At 41.4% G+C, this 20,255-nt stretch overlaps 1 protein-coding gene across 5 annotated transcripts in view; it reads right to left on the bottom strand.

Annotated features, from left to right (window-relative positions):
- dync1i1a (dynein cytoplasmic 1 intermediate chain 1a) overlaps nt 1-20,255 on the bottom strand; it is a 54,682-nt gene that overhangs the window by 16,792 nt on the left and 17,635 nt on the right. For 4 of the 5 annotated variants that reach the window (XM_020614238.1, XM_020614233.1, XM_020614236.1 and 1 more), the window contains 4 exons: nt 13,848-13,952; nt 11,236-11,407; nt 9,518-9,617; nt 9,187-9,312 (listed from right to left, as the gene is read on the bottom strand). In XM_020614238.1, the coding sequence (XP_020469894.1) occupies nt 9,187-9,312; nt 9,518-9,617; nt 11,236-11,407; nt 13,848-13,952 (503 nt within the window). The remainder of the gene's footprint in view (nt 1-9,186; nt 9,313-9,517; nt 9,618-11,235; nt 11,408-13,847; nt 13,953-20,255) is intronic. The other variant, XM_020614234.1, reaches the window with a different exon arrangement.

Raw genomic sequence — 20,255 nt, 5'->3', positions numbered from 1 at the left:
GAGTGTGAAGCAGCTGGGATGAGAATCAGCACCTCAAAGTCCGAGGCCATGGTTCTCAGTCGGAAAAGGGTGGCTTGTTCCCTTCAGGTTGGTGGAGAGTTCCTGCCTCAAGTGGAGGAGTTCAAGTATCTTGGGGTCTTGTTCACGAGTGAGGGAAGGATGGAATGGGAGATCGACAGGCAGATTGGTGCAGCTTCTGCAGTAATGCGGTCGATGTACCGGTCCGTCGTGGTGAAGAAGGAGCTGAGCTGTAAGGCGAAGCTCTCGATTTACTGGTCGATCCACGTTCCGACTCTCACCTATGGTCATGAGCTTTGGGTCATGACTGAAAGGGCCAGATCCTGGATACAGGCGGCCGAAATTAGCTTTTCTCCACAGGGTGGCTGGGGTGGCTAACATGAATTAATATAATTGGAATTCTCCAATAAATTGAATAAAGGTGATCACATGTTAGATGAATGGATTTGGATGCAGGATGCCACTTGTTTGTTTGTGGCTTGGCATCACAAATTTCAGCATCAGTTCTATCAAATCATTCTTCTGCCTCCTAAAAGCATCATTTTACCTTCACATTCATGCTGGATATGTTATAGCATCTTTGTGCCAACATGCAACTTTGGGAAACAGGGGCTGTTAGCAGGTTTGCTATTCTTACAATGGGCACTCATCTCTGGAAAAGCACCCCACTCAACAACTAGCCAAAATAGACAATGGCTCCAAATAGTACCAATGCTTATAAAATGGTTTTGCTAATGTTCAATACAAGTGAGACTGACAAGATGGTTGAAACATGTAACTTGTGCTTAAACAGGTGCTACATGAAAAATCACAGCAAAACAGTAGCACATGTCACAAAGAGTCAAGGCCATCAAACAGATTCAGAAATGTAACTGTAGCTCTTGGGATATTTGTCATTACAAGAAATGAGAATGCAACAAAAATTACTGATCAAGTAGAAATAACTGAAAATCTCTGACTGGTTAGAGAGATCAATCCTGCTCAAAACCTCTTAGAAGCTAATGTCTCTGCACTGCTTCCAGTGGTGTTTTTAATGAGACTGGGTCGCAGGAGACTTCGACAGCACCTCTCCACATTAAGACAAGTTTTGAAAAAAAGCTACATACTGTAGCTTGTAGCTAATATTAGCCACTATCAGCTGCTGGTTGTAACAGAGCGAATAAAGCTGTACTAGCAAAAACCCCTGAGTGCATTAAAAGTTAGGAAGGGTGTTTTTACTGCTGATGAAGTCAACTTTTCAACAGGAAAAGCAATATTATTTCTGAAGTTGACTGCTTGAAACTGGTTACATTTAACTTGAAATTTTATAGCAGCAGTCAGAATGCCCCTGAATTACGTACTTTTCTCAGACCCAGTTATTTCATGACTGAAGATGTATTGCTGCATAACAGGGTAATTTATAATACACTAAAAGTAACTGGTGCTATTGAAACCTCAGTGCTTAAAGTTGCATCATAATCAAACAAAAACTGCTTATATTTCCTGGCCTAAAGTAGCTCACTCTGAATAACAGTCTGAAGCAGTAGAACATTTGTTTTATTTTTCATTTCTTCTTGCATGTTTCTTCACCCTGCTCCCTCTCTCTCCATCCCCACTACCACACCATGTCTGAAGCAGCCAGCTCCAAACCCCAGTTCATTTTGAAAGGAGTCTGAAAAACAAACCAGAAGGAAAGAAACCACTGCACTCTCTCACTTTGATTCTTCTGAAGGGTCACAGCTTCCAGATGAATGACTCGGGAGTTGCTTCAGATGCCAAGACTCAAAATAAACCAAACTCCATTGGTAAAAATAAAGACGCTCATCAACCGACAAGGAGGCACTCACTGAAAAGTTTATTTATACAGTCAGATAAAAGGAAATCAAGGTTTTTGGTTTATTAGCATGTTTGAGTCCTTGCAATGTGATGGTCTGAGCAGGAAAATATACAATTATTTGATCTTTAGCATGTGAAAGTCAAATTTACATGTGCATTCTATAATCTCAATCAGTAAAACTTGTGCACAGTAAATGCACTTGGAACTGAATTAAAAGAATGTATTATGCTCAAACCTCATAATTGTGTGAGTATATTATCCATATAGACTGATGAAAAAACAAGTAATCCCTTATTTGAGTTTTAGATATCTTTGTAAACATGAATCCATCTGGAGTACAACATAGACTGTCAGTAGATTATACCTAAAATATATTAACAAACTTACAGTATCCGTGCTGAAATTTTCATCTCTATCAACTCTGCAGTAAAAACTGAGGTGACCCGACTCATACTATTAACACACACAAAAAAAAATCTAAATAAACAAGCAAATCCACAAGACACAAATAAAACTCTTCATCTGTCTGCTCATTATCACGCTAAAACATCGCCACCCCAAACACGTAATGACAAAGAGAAGCCAAATCAAACTACGAGCCCCTTCTATTTGGTCAACATGTTAGTCTACCTCCTAAACCCTATCAGCGTCCCCATCTTAAGAGGAAAAATCCTGACTAAACCCTGCATTCCCCTTTTTAACAAACCACAGGTTATGCCGTCATCATTCCCCTCATGTACTGTCAGGCTTAGTGAAAGAGCTACTGAAAATTAGCCCAGCTTTGTCCCAACAGTGCACTCTGAGGCACCTGCCAGCAACAATTTGGACTTGACATAAAGGCAGTTCTTCTAAATGCTTCTAATCAAATGTCACATCAGTAAATACTGCATGTTTTGGAGTCATATTTCTTTTAAATGCACTGTATGTTACTGAAAGGTCCATTTGTCCAATGCTGTAAGGAAGTTTATGATTTAAACTCAAGGGGAACAGGTTGACGGATTCTCTATTTGGATGCCATGTAGGAAATTAATGACTGAGTTCAGAGATGAATTGTGGGAAGCTGGATTACATTTAGACCATCTTCATTTTATTCATTCATGAGCCTCCAATACTGCCTTTGCATCTCTTAGAGGGGATTTATTTCACAGTGTGTGAATAGGACTGTATAAAATATTTCTTAATTAAATGAAAATGAGGAAAGCAGGTAACCTAAAAAGGCAAATTGCAGAAACCCAACGAAGTTATTGGTCTTGGCCAAAAACAGTCTGATATATAAGTTCTCATAAAAAGGTCTTTTTTTATACCTTGGTTTTTGTGCATATTAAACACTAAAGTTAAGTTAGCCGGCATGTGAGTATCAGTCTTATCCAAGGTAAGAATAAGCCTACTTCCCAAAAAACTGAACTTTGTTTTTAATTTAATCAAAAGCAGCTACACTCCTCCCTTCGCCTACAGCTCCTTTCCATATTAGATTGATAAGTCTGGACACACCAGTCATACAAGCACCACATCTGTCTAAACAAGACCTCATCAGCTCTTGTGTTGACAATACCCCAGCTATGATTGCATCTCCATATCAGGGCTGACTCGATACCGAGCCTGACATTTCATTTCCAAACGCAGAGTGGCTCTGTGGATGGTTCTTATCTCACATGCAGTGCGGGTCAGACACCTGCCAAGTCATCTCCTGCCAGCCCAGATGGATAGGATCTGAGGAGTGACAGCTCCCGGAAGAGAAAGCAGCAGCGAGAGTCACTTTGGTATACTGGGCCTGAGATAAATTGTGGAAGTTTTACAGAGAGACACTCTTGCACTCAGAACAGCGGGTTTTATTTCTTTCCTCGGGCAAAGTCTGCTGTGTGTGTATGTATATGCACGTGTAAGGGAGAAACTGCACACAAAGTATCATCTACCATATCTCACACAGGCTCACAAGGCTAAGTGCTTCTGGCAGCCCTTATTATATTAATGGGAAGTGTTCTGTAGAGGATAATATACACATGGTAGGCTGTGATGAAAGATGGCACCCAGTGAGGGATTAAGGAGGTTTGAAGGAATGACAGAGAGAGAAAGAACGCTAGTGAGAGGGGAACACTCCCCGCTTTGTTGCCTCCTCCTCTCTTTCGTTCTTTCCTGGGGCAACAAACTGTTAATAAGTTGGCTTGGGAAAACAGAAATGGAGCACGAATGCTATGGTGAGAAGAAAAGGGGGAGACGGGCGGTTGATAGGGCACACCAGACAGTATATCCTCCCACACACAACACTCATCTGTTTTCCAGCCTGCGTTATCAGGACCAGATGGATCTCGCCGTCTTCCCTTACATCCCGTTTGTCAAATCCACTCTCCTCCTCCTAACCACCTTTCTCCCCCTGGCTTCACTCGTTTATGACACCCCACGCATTTTGTCACTCTGTGGTTTCTGGCAAGGAGAGAGAAATACCAAGCCAAGTCTCCATTTCACCAGGCAAAGAATGAGGGTTAGACAGAGCAAAAGCATGAGGACAAGGCTCTGGGAACACAAATGGGCCTTTCTCTCTCCCTCCTAGTGCTTCTTTCCCTTTATTTTCCATTTCTGGTTTGCTTGGCTGATATTTTCACTCTTGCTGGTTTGTGGCTTTATTGTTGGATTTAAGTTGTAAATATAATGCTTGTTTGACTCTCACAAATGTGCCTCTGTTCATTCTATTCTGACCCTAAAAGTTGTGGGGACTGCACAGCTTTGGTTGCCTATAAACTTCACGATGATGACACGAAAAGACACCTGGAAGACATAGTCCAGTACATACAGTAATCTCCTTGTTCTAACACTTCAGCTCTCATACAAATTAAACACGTTAGAGGAGCTGGTTTGTCAAATTGTTACCTCTGCACAGAGCTAGGCTAGCTGTTTCCAGTCCTTATGCTAAGCCAAGCTAACCGTCTCCTGGCTGTATCTTCAACCTTAAAAGACAGATGTGAAAGTGCTCTCTCTCTTTTCATCTAAGTCTTGAAAAGAAAGTGGAAAAGTGTATTTCCCAGAATGTTGAACTTTTCCTAAAACCTTGTTTTTCCATTTAACACAATATGCAAAATGCTTGAGTATTAGATAAAAACATTACTGAATTCAGTCTTAAGTTGGAAACATTTCAAAAGTAACAAATTTTGATAGTCAGTACTTTACATTTCAATTGGTACATGTATTTGGATTTGGTCATCAGGTCATCAGGGAGACACCTGTAAGAATTTCCCAGTGAGTAATAGACACTTTTACAGTTAGTATGACCCCCGGGAGAAACTGTCTGTTCATGGTGCAGCATATTAACATACTGTATTTATTTAACCTTATCCAATTAAATCACACAGTCTTAACTCAGCGAGAAGTTAAGGGGTTTTCTCTGCTAAGCTTTAAATGACAGTGCTGCTTCATCCTCCAGTGTAATTGTACATGGGTTATAATTCAGACAAGTCCTGTGAATAATGCTGTTTCACTGTTCTCTCTTTCCAACACTCTCTACCCCCCCAACTGAGCCCTGCTTGCTCTGCTTCTCTTACTCGACCTTTCTGTGGGTGCCAAAGGCCTAGGGAGCGATGTGAGGCAGCAAGATATTAATAAAAATATGACTGAGTCCAATGGGATATGACAGTAGCAGCAGGGGTTGTTACAGGGAGGCTTGTGGTTTGGGGGGAGGGATTCAGTCGAGGTTTTAAGTCAAACAGGGCCTTTAATGTGGTGTGACTTTGCCCACTTGAGAGGCTGGTGTGGAGTTACAAGATTGGACCCAACTGGGATAGGGTGATGATGGGCCCAACTGTTGGATGTGAGGAGGCACGCTCAAACGGGTACCAGAGTGCACAGCAGTGGCAGGCCCTTTGCTGAAGTACAAGCCCAACCCACCCACTGATGAATCACACACGTCCTTCACTATATTAAAGATCAATGGCTTGTGAAGTGGGGTCATGAAACTGCCACGGGGGATTATAAAGGGTTTTCCAGAATACTGGGATACTATGTAATTTCAGATGCTATTTATTCACTATCTTGAAGAAAGCAAAGTCAGTGAACTATAATACTCTGAATTTTTAAAATGCATTTCTTGGCATAAACCAGGATAAAGAATAAATTACAAAAAAGATATGTCATAACTGAAATTAATGAGTAAAAGACAAATAAATTACCAAAAGTAAAAGTGGGTCCATTAATGAAAGTGTTTTGATCATAGGTTTGATATTCCTCATGTTAAATACAATCTAAAGTGTATTTTATATTATGTGCCACAGAGAACGACGCAGTCAGAATTGGAGTCTAAATTCATTATCCGCATTATTAGAAACTAACAGTAATGTGTGCAAGGCCAGTAATCTGTTGATGGTTCTGATAAAGAAGTGTACGGTAGAAAAGATCAGAGCTAAAAATAAGAGGAAAGCAAAGAAGGAAGAGATGAAAAAATAAGTGTGAGATTTCTGTGACTGTTTGTTCCACATGGGAGCCACATTTGCCGATCCAGGACCTGTCTCCCTACTTACTGCATTACAATGTAATGTTACAACACATGTACCAATTGCCAAAATATTTGTGCAAGATTTCCAGACTGCACTTGCCCAAAGCGACACTGATACTCCTCCCATAGTCAAACACCAGCTTTTAAATGATTTACGTTCCACCATAACAGCATGTCGGGTACATAAAGCCCAACAATGCTTAGGCAAACTCAAGTTTTCACTGTAAACAGTGAAAGTAAACTGTTTTTTTTATAACCATGGTTAATCTTCCATATTCTTTTTGTTTCAAAATACAACCCTTGGACAACGCCTTGAACATATAACACTGTAATGTACAGAACTGAGATCGTCAAACCCTTGGTTAGGCAAAAACATTTAAACCCTGATTACGAATTGAAATTTTCTTTTGGAAAAAAAGGACAATTTTGCATTGCATAGAAGCCTGACCTCACTAAAACCCCATCTGAAATACGAAGCCTTCTACAAACCATAGTCTTATACAATAAAGCTCCTGCTGTATCAGACCTCAACCACAAACCCCAATACCAGCCCAGCACTGTCATTCTTTTATATCTGTACTCCCTCCCAAACACACCCACACACGTGCAACACATGCATACACACATGAAGAATCCAGCCATCTACCTATCCATCCAACTGATAAAAGCTGCTTCTGTGGACAAGTCAGAAAAAAAAATGTGGCTGAAAAGCCACTAAACTGTCTCTTGGGACATGCCAACCCATCTCACATATATATGTGCGTACCACATTTGTACAATAAACAGGGAGTTGGCATGATTACAGGGAGGACAAGGGGTGCAGGGAGAAAGCACATGGCCGGGCCTCTGTTCATCTAGGTGAAAAAGAAAAACAGGAGAGAGCAGAGGAACAGAGAGGAAGAGGCACCCGGCCCTGTGGTTTGAGGGGTTAAATGGCAGAACATGCTCACACATTAAAAGCCATCTGATCCTCGAATAACTACAGAGTCACGACTCTGTTTGCAAAAGGCCTGCAGAGAGAACGGGAGCAAGAAAGAAATGCAATCTACTCATTCTTCTTATCCTCTTGACTCTCGTCTAACCACTCCAGTGTGCCTTTCATCCAAATCCAACAGCAACAGGAGGACTCAGTGCTGATGCCAAATGACATACAACCTCCTCTTTCCTTCTCTTATTGTATTTGAATTTTATCTCCCACTGTTCATCTCTGCTCATTTGTGCCCACTCTGTCTTGCTTTCTATGTTTATCTGTTTTCTGTCATTCACTTTTCTTTCTCCCCTCATGAATACACTGTGGCGCAGCTCCAGGCCACACAAACTCGCTGACTAACATGGGGAGGGGGGAATGAAAGAGGAGCACTTGAAAGATTCTGTTGTCTCTCAGTCTATCTTCTTTATTTTCTGCATCTGATATCATTTTGTCTACAGCACATCTTTCCAGTAAACACTCACTTAAACCAAACCGAATGTGTTCATAGAAGTGGTTTGTATGTCTTCAAAATCAAAACAGATTACGACGACGATACCTCATTCTGTTATAGATTGAAATTTCCCAATACTTCAGTGCAAAAAGGTGCCAGTGTGTTTTTGTTCCTTTATTTCCATTCAAACTTGAACACACCTCAACTCTGTTGTACACATTTGCAGCTGATTTTGAAACACTGAGCATTTAATCAGCTGCTTAAACAAATATCCTTGTTGGCAAATTACTGTTTAACGCTGACAATTCACAGATCGGCATGCTCAGAAACCACTGTTAATAAAGTCAGATGTACGGAATGTATCCTGTCAGAAACCTGCATGGAAGAACTACTCAATCCTACAGCTACAAGATTCATAGCTGTAATCTTATCTGTAAGACCACATGGATTTCAGCAGCAACATAAATTATGGAGCAGTGAAATAATGGAGTGCTTTAAAAATCCATTGTGGAGCTCAACTTTTATGGCAAGCTTCGCATTGAAATACAGTATGTGCACTCATCGTGGTCTGCAGGAATATGAGCCTCTTTGTGTGTTTGATCAAAAGAGAGAAAATCTATTTTCTCTGTTTGAATGAAGTGTCACTGTGAGAATAAGTGTGTGCATTTCTAATATTACTTCTAAGCAGTGAGTCAAAGTGGTTACCTGTGGTATTAATGCTATTACAGGTATATTTCCATATTTACAGTACCGTGATGTTTATGAAACAGATGTGTCAGTTATTGGAAAATGGCACCGCTGACATTAGAGCTAGCATCACATGTGGCAATGCTGGATTAGGAAGTGGTAGGCCACATTATTTCACTACCAAGACATATGTATATGGCCTTGCCTGTCCCTTGGGAGCTGTGTAGCCCTCACACCAAATCCTTCATCACTTCACTCCTCCCTCCTTCCTTCTACCATTTTCTCAGTGTCATTTGCTATTAGCATGACACCCATCAATGACTTTCCTTCCAAACAAAACCTCAGTTTCTTCCATTAAACTAGCCTCCACTGGCAGTGTTCAGCTATAATCCAATTTGGAGGGTCAAATGAATGCATGTGGAACAACCTTTTATTTCCCGTTCTCTCACTCTTAATTTTTCAGTCACAAGGGTACTGCTTGTTATACTACTGTATAACAGTAGCAAACAGGAAAAAGCTGCAGGACTGTTGGGTTGCCAGATGAAAAACAGAGAAGGATGGAGCTTTTGAGTGAGAGGCAAACAAGGGGATAAGAGAAAGATGGAATTTTTTTCCTTGTTTTTTTCCATCATGTAGCTCTGTGCAGTTCATACTCAGTGCCCACAATGGGAAAAAAGAAATGGCAACCCTAACTTAGTCTCTACAGCAACCTGCCATCATGGACACCATCATATTCTACAGTTCTGGAAGTATGTGTGAGGTACCTGACAGTGAAAGATGTACTCTGGCGTGGCCTTCTTAAACTTGATGTTCCACACCAGGGCAACGCCATCTGGTTCATGAGGAGCATCTTCATTATTGTTATAGGAGGCAACCAGCAACTCAGGGTACTGGGAGTGAGTGAAAGGAAAGGAGAAAGCACAGAGAACAGGACACAGACACGTGACATCAATAAAGAGCCCTGCAAATATTTGGTGATAGAGCTAATCCCTCTCTCTCCAAACACAAACACACATTTACAAACTGTAAAGTTTCAGTGAGGTTTTGAATTCACTTTCACATTCAAAGTAACACACACAAAACTGCAGGCTTCACCTGAGGGGACCAGTCCAGACAGGTGACAACACGATGTTTCGACCAGTGTTCGTCATAGAAAAGCCTACTGAAGGACAGGCTGGAGCCACTTCCTAGGTCTCTGAGAGAAGACATAAGGATTAAAGGTTACTTTTTGTTCAAACCTAAAAACAACTGAACTGCTACAATTGCTCAACAGACACGTTCCATAATAAATAAGCACCTGCCAAGAAAAAAATGGCCTCACTCTGTAGGGGTCACTTGTGAGCACTGCTAACCTGGGCATTCACAGTGTACATGACAGTTACTCCAGAAGAGCAGTGCATTTCAACTAGAACCTAAAACTACCTCCTCAGATTAGGCAGCACTAAACTTTAAGGATCCTTACAAAAGTAATAACATATACCAGACATTTTCCACTCAGCAGGGAAACTAGAAGCTCATATGGTGAACTCCACCTCTTTTACACATACTGTAAGTTCAGTTTTCTTTTCACATGGAGAAAAGAATACTGCAGTAAATACCCCACTCATGTTTTTTTATGCTTCTACCTGTCTTAAAAAGGCGGTTGCTAACAAATGGCTAAATGAGACTACATAGGCTGTCTGTAAAATTAACTGTCATCACACCAAATACTGAAATGTATCTACTCAAAGTCCGTCTCTAGAGCCTTGTTACTTTTTAAATTGTGTACTTGCAAACTTTTCAAACTAACTGAAACAGCCATGAACACTAGCTAAATCAGGTCACGCTAAGAGGAAAGGATTTTGTAGAAGAGGTAGGCACTATAAATCAACTTGCATGTTGGAAGCTACGGTGGTGATGCTGAAATCATGGGACCGCGGTGTAATTCGTTTATAGCCAAAAAAATAGCTTTTTACTTCTGGCAATTGTATTTAGGTTTCAAAAATTATAAAAATGGTGTTGATTTATGAAGATTATCTTATGAAGAAAATGTGAGAGTTTCTGCAATAATCCAAAAGCCTATGGAAAAGTCCCATTGGCCTCATTGGGTGATAACTTCTGGGTTGGCCTACAAAAAAATCATAGCTGTAATCTTTACGGCGCTCAGTAAGAGAAAGTCACCACATTCATCTGAAGGGCAGGAGAGAGGATATTTTAATGTAAATCAGAACAAATTTGATATAACAATCTTGATGATATCTTCTTTGTGTGCCATACTATGTGAAAATTAACAGCACAGAACCAAGGTAGTGAAATGAAGTTGCTACATTCTCGGAAAAAAGCATGTCAGTGGAAAAACAAGGGGACTCCATGTTGAGCACCGGGCCATGACCTGTTTTAGACATAATCTCTGTTTGACCACAGGCTTGATGTTCCTCAGTGGCTGAGTGGTCAATGTTGTAGAGCTGTAAAAGCAGCATTCTTCTATAATAACAGCGTAGCATACTAAAACAGGTTTGCACTTATGACTCTTACAACTTCAACTAACACTCTGATAACCTCCATTTGGAGATAGCCCCTCAGATGGTAAGACAGTGCTCTTTCAGTTGTGATGGTTGTCAGTGAACAGGGGTTTTTAACCCAGAGAGTGTGACATCATTAGGAAGACATGTACTTTGAAGAACAAAGGAGCTCCCAGGCCCATGGAGTAGAAAGAGGGGGCACGAGTCAGTCTTAGCACATTTCTTAGTTCAAGGCATCCAAGTAAACACACATGTGCTCTCACATCCAAACACATCCTGCCTCCTGCCCCATCTTGCCTCCTCCCTGCTCACCCCTCTTTGTCTTCCAGGTCTCGGCCACTGTAGTCGAAAAAGATGTTGCTGTCCTCAGCCAAAGCTCTCTCCATCACACGGATGCTGCAGTCAAAGAAACTCTGAAATTCAGAAGAGTGCAGGATCTGCTGCCTCTCCTCCTCCGTCAGCTCTCTCAGCACTGGAAATGAGCCTGTTGGAAAAACACTGAACATATTAAACACATGAGAGCTGAATTTTTGCTTGTTCTTCTGAAATCTTTTAAAATAGATTATGTGGTGATAAGTTGACTGTAGTGATATACCAAGCTATTGTCTTCAATTGGTAGCAGTACCAGCCATTCAGTGTACTGGAGAAAAGTACTTATTGTGCAGTTTGGTGTCACTGTGTGCACTGCACAAGAGAATGAAGAGAAAAATGTTGTCTGAGGATAAAATTATTACCAAGAGAATTATTACCAAGCATGGTCAGGGTAAAGGCTACAAGGCCATCTCTAAGGTGACTGATGTTCTTGTGACCACTGTTTCTAATATTAAGATGTTTACCAAGCCAACAATTCAACCTCCCTGAACATAGCTGCAAAATTACCCACAGATTAAACAAAAAAAATAGTTTGAATGGGAAAAAAGAATGAAGGGGTGGGGTGGGGTGGGTGGGGGAGTGGGGGGGCTCCATGGAAGAAGAGAGACAAACTGACTGGAGTTTATTAAAATGCACTCCGACAAGCCACAGTTCATCTGGGAGAATTGTCCTGTGGACCAGTAAAACACCATGAGATCTTCTGGTCACATCAGCTCTATGTTCACAGACGTAGGGATGAAGATTGCAAAGAAATGAACACCGTCCTCACTGTGAAACAGGAGGAGGCTCAGTTATGTTGTGGGCTTGCTTTGCTGCATCTGACACAGGGTGCGCCTTGAATCAGTGCAGGGAAGATTATCAGGACATTCTGGAGAGAAACGTACAACCCAGTGTCAGACAGCTGAGTCACAGTCGCAGTTCATGGCTCCTCCACAGGGTAATGACCCAAAACATCCATCGAAAAGCAGCAAGTACAGACGGGACGGTTCTGAAGTGGTCTGGTATGACTCCTCATCTTAATCCAGCTGAATATCTATGGAAAGAGCTAAAAGTTACAGATGGGAGAAGGCACCCATCGAACCTGAGAAATGGAGCAGTTTGCTCAAGAACTGGGCCAAACTACCAGTTGACAAGTGTACCTGTCTCATTAAGGCACTTGATTGCAGTGATTGCCCCACAAGGGGTGCTACAAACTATTAGGTTAAGAGTCCCAATATTTTTGTCCATGTCATTTTGCATCACAAATCAGAAGCAGTGTCAGTTCTGTTCAACATGGAAGAAAGAATAGTGGGTCCCAATTACATGTCACCTTCAAAGAAAATTTTAGTTTTTGTTCTTTTAAAGTGAAAGGGTTAAGAGCCACAAAGTGAGGCATGACTGTTTTTTCTACTGTAGCTGACATTGTTATAGTCTACTCCTAACTACAGAAAATAACACAAATATCGAACTGAAAAACCCTCTGTCATAATTTACAAATCTCACATGCACTGCTGTCATTTCCACTGCTACAACAAGCCTTAAAAGTACTGCACATCATGTGCTTCCGATGTCAGATTAATATTCACTTCATCTCTAACAAAACCACATCCAGGATATAATAAACTACAAACAGTTCCTAATGCATTTATTCTAATAAAACCCTACAGCAAGAACTTCATAAACAAGAGAAAAACAAAGCCCTCTGAGCAACCCGCCTCCCTTTGAACATAATGGCTGCACAGCACGGTGTCCAGTTTTTGAAGTCACTGTCCCAAAACACATGCGATTTTCCATACACAAGCATGCACAAATGCACATATATCACCTTTTACCCTGCCTCCTGACTTTGATCCCCCATCCCTTTGTATTTCTTAGGAGTTGTCAGAAAAGACCCAGCGAATCGAGTGGCAGAGATCAAAGGCCAGACCTTTTAATAGGTCAGCGTGGAGTAGAGACTGATGACTGTGTTTATGAGTGCATGTGCACATATCTGCCTTAGTCTGTGTTTGACACACACTTAGAACACTCACGGATATGCCTGAGTGGTTGAACACGAATATCCATCCCTATGTCCGTCGTGTTGTATTTTAACTCACCCAAGAGCCCTGTGTCTTTTCTCTATTATTTACTACAAGAATCACCCACATAAGCACGCACACACACTTCTCCAATCTTCTCCACTTTGAAGTGCGGTCAGAGGGTCAAGTGACAGGTTTCTAATCAGTGCTGACCCCTACATACCATGGAGCTGATATGCTAGATCCGCCTTCACCCCAACTGTAATCCACTCCCATCTGATACACCCACTGATTGGCAGAGGGTCTCACACACAAGTCACCGTGTTTCGTGACACTTTTACCAGCAACATGTGAAAAGTCAAGGGAAGGAGGAGACTGGAGAATAAAGAATGGGTTGTGTGTAGTGACTGGGAGAACAACTTCAACATAAATTAACTTACACATGAGAGAATTTACTGAATGTAACATAACGTCCACTTCCACTGAATTAATGAGGTGACTAGAGATGTTAAAAATGTTAACGCTGACCATTTTCCTCTCCCATTATTCATTCACCCTTTGTACCTTTTTTGGTTTCCCTGTTGTCATCTTCATCCTGCTGCTCTGAGTCTGGACCTGGCTTCGCCTCCATTATCTCCTCATCTTCCTCTTCCTCCTCAAAAAAAAAAAAAAAAAAAAAAAAGAGAGAGAGCACTCATGTTAATCAACAGCTGTGCCAATTTTCCCCAACCTCCCGCTGTGTGCCGCCTTCCTCCCTTTCCTACCAAAATAATCATTCCCAGACATGCACCGGTACACCTGACTGCCTAACATTCAGTCTGATGGGTTTCATTTACAAATACTATTTAGAAATCACAAAAATGTAATTCATAAAGGCTGCAGATTTTACATTACTGTTGCATGCTGTATGTATGTTAAGTATACACTGTCTTAGGAAAAGAAATATAACAGGAAACAAGTCTGTGCCAATTCCCCTGATGTAGCTGGAGCATATGTTCACATGGTCTGCATGTGTGGAAATACTGCTCATTGTGTACGCAAATAAAACACACACACACACACACACACACACACACACACAGTCAGCAGGGAGTGTACTCTCCTCTCTCTCACTTTTGACCCCCAAGCAAAGAGATTAGTGACGTGTGTTTCTGTGTGAGTAAAAGGGGATTCCCTCTTCATTCACTCCAATCAGGCTCTGCAATTATACTAGACTCTCCGGCATATAATGCAAGTGTGTGCGGCATGTGTTTGGGGTTCATGTATGAAGGGTTACTGTCAACACAGGCACCTGCTTGTCAGTCACTGCCCCCCGACAACCCCCCACACCCCTCAGGGTATGTGTTGGTAACCCTTGCCAACCTTTCCTCCTCCTTTCTGCCACACCCGCCTCAGAAACAGATGCTGAGAGACGGGGGCCTCTCTGAAGACCTCTTAACACTTTGACACCATGACCAGACACCTGTGGTCCGCCAACACACACGCTATACACTCACATACATACACAATCTGTCTTTCTCGTCCTCTCAAACACACACACCAGGGGGCCCTCACCCGCAGTGCCAAGGGTGGAGAGGGGTTAACTGGCGCAGGGTCATGCTGACAACAGTTGCTCAGTCCAGTGGGAGGAAGTGACTACATCACACCCTCAGACGTGTCGCCTCTCTCTCTCACACACACACACACATGTCAGGGTGTGTTTAACTCGGCTGGATCATGGCCTGGGGCACTGTTAACACCACTCAGTCAATAGCCGCACTTGCACCGGATGAACAGCCATTTATCACTTGGACTCATCTAAGCTTTTGATGAACTCACTTCTACAATTTAAAAGCAACAAATCTGGGGAAACGCTACAGTAATTTTATTATAATAATTTCTAGCCTTTCCTACATTACTGCCACATCTGCCTTTGTATCATCTTTCCTTTTTTGTTTTAAAAGTGTTTATGATATACAACTTTAGTTTTCATTCTATAACTAGTCTAAATTAAACACATGGTGGTGAGATTCGGTCCAAATCGGTGGTTAACAACCAGCTGTAGTTAACCTAACATCAGTGTCCCAGCAGTATAGAGGAGAGACCAGAGAGAAGCAGACAGGCAGACTGCCAGACTAGCTCCATGTCTGAGCTGCCAAAACAGACAAGCTGTAAACAAAAACACACAAGAATATGCTTCTTTCAGACCCTTCAGTCTCTCTCTCTCTCTATGACAGTTTGTAAAGCTTTGTTTCTCACATGTTTTTGTTTGGCATCTATCAGTCTTCCCCGTCACAAACTGTGGCCTTTAAAGTGCAAACACGCTTCAGGATGTGAAAAAGAAAATGCAGCACTGTGAAGATACATTAGAAACAACTTCTATTCTGCTCTGCTCCATTCCATTTTATTTCCTTGGCCTTACGTGACCGGTCCGGTGGTCGGAATGTGTGGTGATGGAGATGGGAGGAGCGTGAAAAAGAGAGAGACCACACTGAGGAGCAGTCAAACTGTCAGCCCCCGGGACCACAGCACTCTGGAGCAAGGCAGCATGATTCATGTCCTATGGGCCACCTCACTGAGAGACGGTCCAATTCCCATATGAAGATTCCATTGATGTCATTGCCAGAAGCCATGCATCACGGTGTTCTGCCAGTCCTACACCAAAAATATCCTGGCTATTTCCTTTGAATGGAAATGTTCAGAGATACATTTATATTTCAGAAATGAAGCTGGAAAGTTGGACGCATGGGTTAGTAATAAGAATATAAAAGTTCATGCACATGCAAAGACACTACAGGGTTTCATTTGTAGTTGTGAACAAGCAGGGAAGGGAAATCAAAAGAGAGAATCTTACACAGTTTGTGCGTGTCTGCATGTTACCCTTTAAGTATCTGCACACCTTCCTGCTTCCACCTCATTCCAGTCACGGGGTGCTTTCTCTTTCCACCTGCTGCTTAATACCGATGCTCACTGCAGGACAACAGGTTAACTGGTATCCTCCCCCTTGCTGTAGATGGGGGTCCACCTTGATGAAACTCTGCTTGGGGTTCCTGTTTTGGCCGGCTACACACCCAGGGGAATGATATCCTCGGTAGCCTGGGGCCACCGCATTTAGTTGCCTCAGTCTTCCCCTGGCTGCTTACTCATGCTGACTGGGCCCAGTCAATTCAGCACAGCAGGTATGTAGCCACACAGATACATAGTGTGGAAATACAAACTATACACACAGACACACAAGTGTGTATAGGTGTTTGTAAATGCATATGGCCACACACACACACGAATAAAGTTGTGAGGTCACTTGCGTATGTTATGTTAACCATCATGACTACATGTCTGCCCCCAACCCTTACCCTAACTCTTAACCCTTAAACCCAGTCTTATCCCTCAAACTGCCGTTTAAAGTTGTGAAGACTGGCCAAAATATGCTCATTGGTTTTGAATTAAAATTTGTCCACACAACCAGAAAGGTATGTATACACAGAGGATTGTACATCTGAATGTGTGAAATTTTACACTCTGCAAAAAAGAATGGAAGTAACACTAAAGCCTAACATAGTCTTTCATGTGCTCTGTCAGTCTTTTCAAAGTTATTACTGCCTGATACTGGGGCCAGCTAGGGCTGGCACAATAATTCAGTACTAGCATTTAATGCATATTTTAAGATGCACTGATCCATAACACTGTTAAATTACACTTATCTGATAGACGAGATCGAGTTTATTATCAATAAATCTGATAATTATTTTCTTGATTAATGGTTTGGTCCTTAAAATACTAGAAAAAAAAGTAAATAAAAAAAAAGAGTTAACACAAAATCTCACGGCCCATGTTTCAATGTTTAAATTGCTTATTCTGTCCATGATGCAAAATATTTAAGACACATATTTACAACACTCATAATAAAAGAATCATTAGAATTTGTTGCCGATTTTCTATTGATCAACTAATCAATTGACTGCTCTACAGTTTTGTGCAGCTCATACATAAAAGGATTCCTTTATACACAATTCTGCAATGTTGTGAAATTTCACTCAAATCAATTGTAAAAACTACAGCAATGTAGTTTGACTTCTGTTCTTACTTCTTTTTTGCATTAAATTGAAAACGTAACAGCCATTTAAAAAACTACAACTTAATGGAACTAATTTGCTAGTCTGCCAAAGCAAAATACCAAAAAGTAATCTGCTTATACTTTGAGGGGATACGTTTTGCATTTACCTGCACCTACACTGAGCACCTCCAATGACAGGTCACTCTCAGAAGGACAGTTTTCTCTAATTAAGCACCTCCAATGACAGGTCACTCTCAGGACAGTTTTCTCTAATTACAATGCAACTAGTTACTGTATTAAAGTTACCATGTTTTCTCTGAATTAGACTATTTTTTAGTAAGAGACAGTGAAAACAGTAAAATAATTCAGGTGAGAGTAATGGGCCGATATGTTTGTGGAATAAAGAAACATAACCTAATGAAGGCTGACACACTGCTGAGAGATTTCATTAGCTTAAACATCTTGTATTATGTCACAGTAGGTAGCCACTATCATGCATGTGGAGAGAGGGGTTGTAAAGATACTGACAGCTCATATAAAAAAATGTACATACAGTCTTCAGCTCACATTCAGATAGTACATACAGCAAAGCACAATGGCATGGTGTGTTATAGCAATAATGTGTTAGCATGTGTTCTATTTGGTAACAATCAAAACATTACCTAACCTTTTATTATGAACCCAATCTGCAGTAAAAGCTAGTGTGCTGAAATTTGTTAGTGCATGCTTGGAGCAATTGGCATGGTTATCAAAGAGCCAGGGTTTTGTGTGTGTGTGTGTGTGTGTGTGTGTGTGTGTGTGTGTGTGTGTATGTATGGAGGGGAGGATGGGACCAGGCCCCAAGATTGTCACAGCCTACTTTATGGGGGCAGAGCTGCAGACTTATCATAGCAACGTGGAGGTGACAGATCTCTACTGTATTAATCACAAACGAAGAGACACATTGATGTGAGAGAGGAGGTGTGGTGGAAACATGGAGAGGGACACAAAAGAAAAATGTGACAGGATTTTTGGGGACCCCACACACTGGGAATAACCCTACAACCTCAGATACACATTCATATGTGTGTGCACACAGAGTTCGCAGGGGTTCTGGGGGGTTGGCTGTTGAATAGACCACAACACACGCTATGCAAGGGAGTTGGAGGTCGACATGGCTTGAAAGGCATTCTCTAATGTGGCCCTAGCACGACATGCACACAGACACACACTCATACCCATTAACCTCACAGAGAAAAATGCTTATTGTTAGAGAAAGACACAACACACACATTACTCACAGTGTATCCACTTCACTTCTGTGTATATTACAAATGACCTGAGGCATCAGGGGAATTTTCTCACTTTATTCGTCTCACCTCTGGTAATATAATCCTTTTCATCCAAACACTGAAAAAGATTTATATAACCACAAAGAGTTTATATATGACTGAACTAAGGATAAAAGGTCACACATATAAACAGAATGTGATATGATAGGTTAACAGGAGGTTTGTCTTGCCACAGCACCAACCATAAACATTTTTAATACAATATCTATTCTTTGGTTGATATTGTAAAATCTAGAAATCACTATCATCTCTAAATAAAACAAACAGAAGAACACTGGGAGCACATGATTTTAGCTCTTTACAGTAGCAACATCCTGTTTTCAGCTGTCTGGAAAAAAGCTCATGGCCTATTTAGAGTGAGAGATTGAAATAAGCACCACTTTACATTATTTTTTTATGCTTTTGACAGTGAGACTAGTCATGTTCTTTACCAGCTGTCAGTGCAGTCAGAGGGTCTCGGTGAACTGTTTGGCCAACTTAAGGCGGAAGACTAGTCTTAATACTCAGAAAGACAAACAACTGTTAGAGCCAGCTATGCAGTAAAGTCAGGCCTTTCAAACAATTGTTTACTATAAGGCAAGCAGGCAGCCCAACCTGCTCAAGAATCTTAAGCCCTTTTTAGACACAAACTGGAACCCTGAAATTCTAAAGACGTTACCTGAGGGAGCTGTATGTGAGAATGCAAATGGCAGAGCCAGCTGACTCAGTCCTTAGGCAGACTTTACCCTGCCAGCTCCCTAGCACAAAGTCCACATAAGGTCCAAGTGTGCTGGAATGAGCCTATGTGAGAATACAGCAGTGTATAGTGCAGAGTATTCACACGGACCCAGTGGGCATGTTGACGATGTTTTAACATGTGGTGGCACAAAACCAGAAGAACACAAACATCTCATGATGAAGAAAAACGGTCATCTACAATGAAGACACCAACAAAAATATCTAACTGGAGCCACAGTGTGATTAAGAGCCGGTGCCAGAATCAGCGACTCAGTTGTTTATGACCATAATATAAACTGGCTATGTGACTGCATCATGTCCTGCCTCCTGCGCTCCTGTATTTCCAGCAGGTGAGAACACGACTGACATGGAATATCTCCTGTTATGTGTTATGTGCTACATGTGTGAAAGAGCAACTCTTTGTGACTCTCTGATTCTGCAGACATAGTCCAGAGTTCATGTGTGAAAACAGCTTTAGTGATCTGTCAAGACAAACAGGACAATAGAGACAGATGCAACAATATGGCATGTACTCACTCTCTCAGTCCACAGTTGCAACTTCCAGTAGCACAACACAACTTATATCTCCCTATAAGTTCAATTGTGAATCATTGCTTGTAAACTAATGTTTTCTTTTCTATAGAGAGACCTTGGATGTAATTGAGAGAGAAATGCATAAAAGTCAGGCACTGATAATCATCTAGAACCCCTTTACTCCAGTTAGTTAATTTTATGCATTTTCCCCATTTGTTTTAAGAGAAAATAATATTTAAAATTCATCCTAGTTCATCAAGTCATGATTGCCACAGTGGGGGAAAAAGTATTGCGCCACATGCCCACACATTAGCAGCAGGGCATGATGTAAAACTGGTGAGGCTAAAA

This window comes from Monopterus albus, unplaced genomic scaffold, assembly GCF_001952655.1.
Source record: "Monopterus albus unplaced genomic scaffold, M_albus_1.0 scaffold143.1, whole genome shotgun sequence".
Classification (NCBI taxonomy): Eukaryota; Metazoa; Chordata; class Actinopteri; order Synbranchiformes; family Synbranchidae; genus Monopterus; species Monopterus albus.
This window is presented reverse-complemented; position numbering and strand designations above follow the sequence as displayed.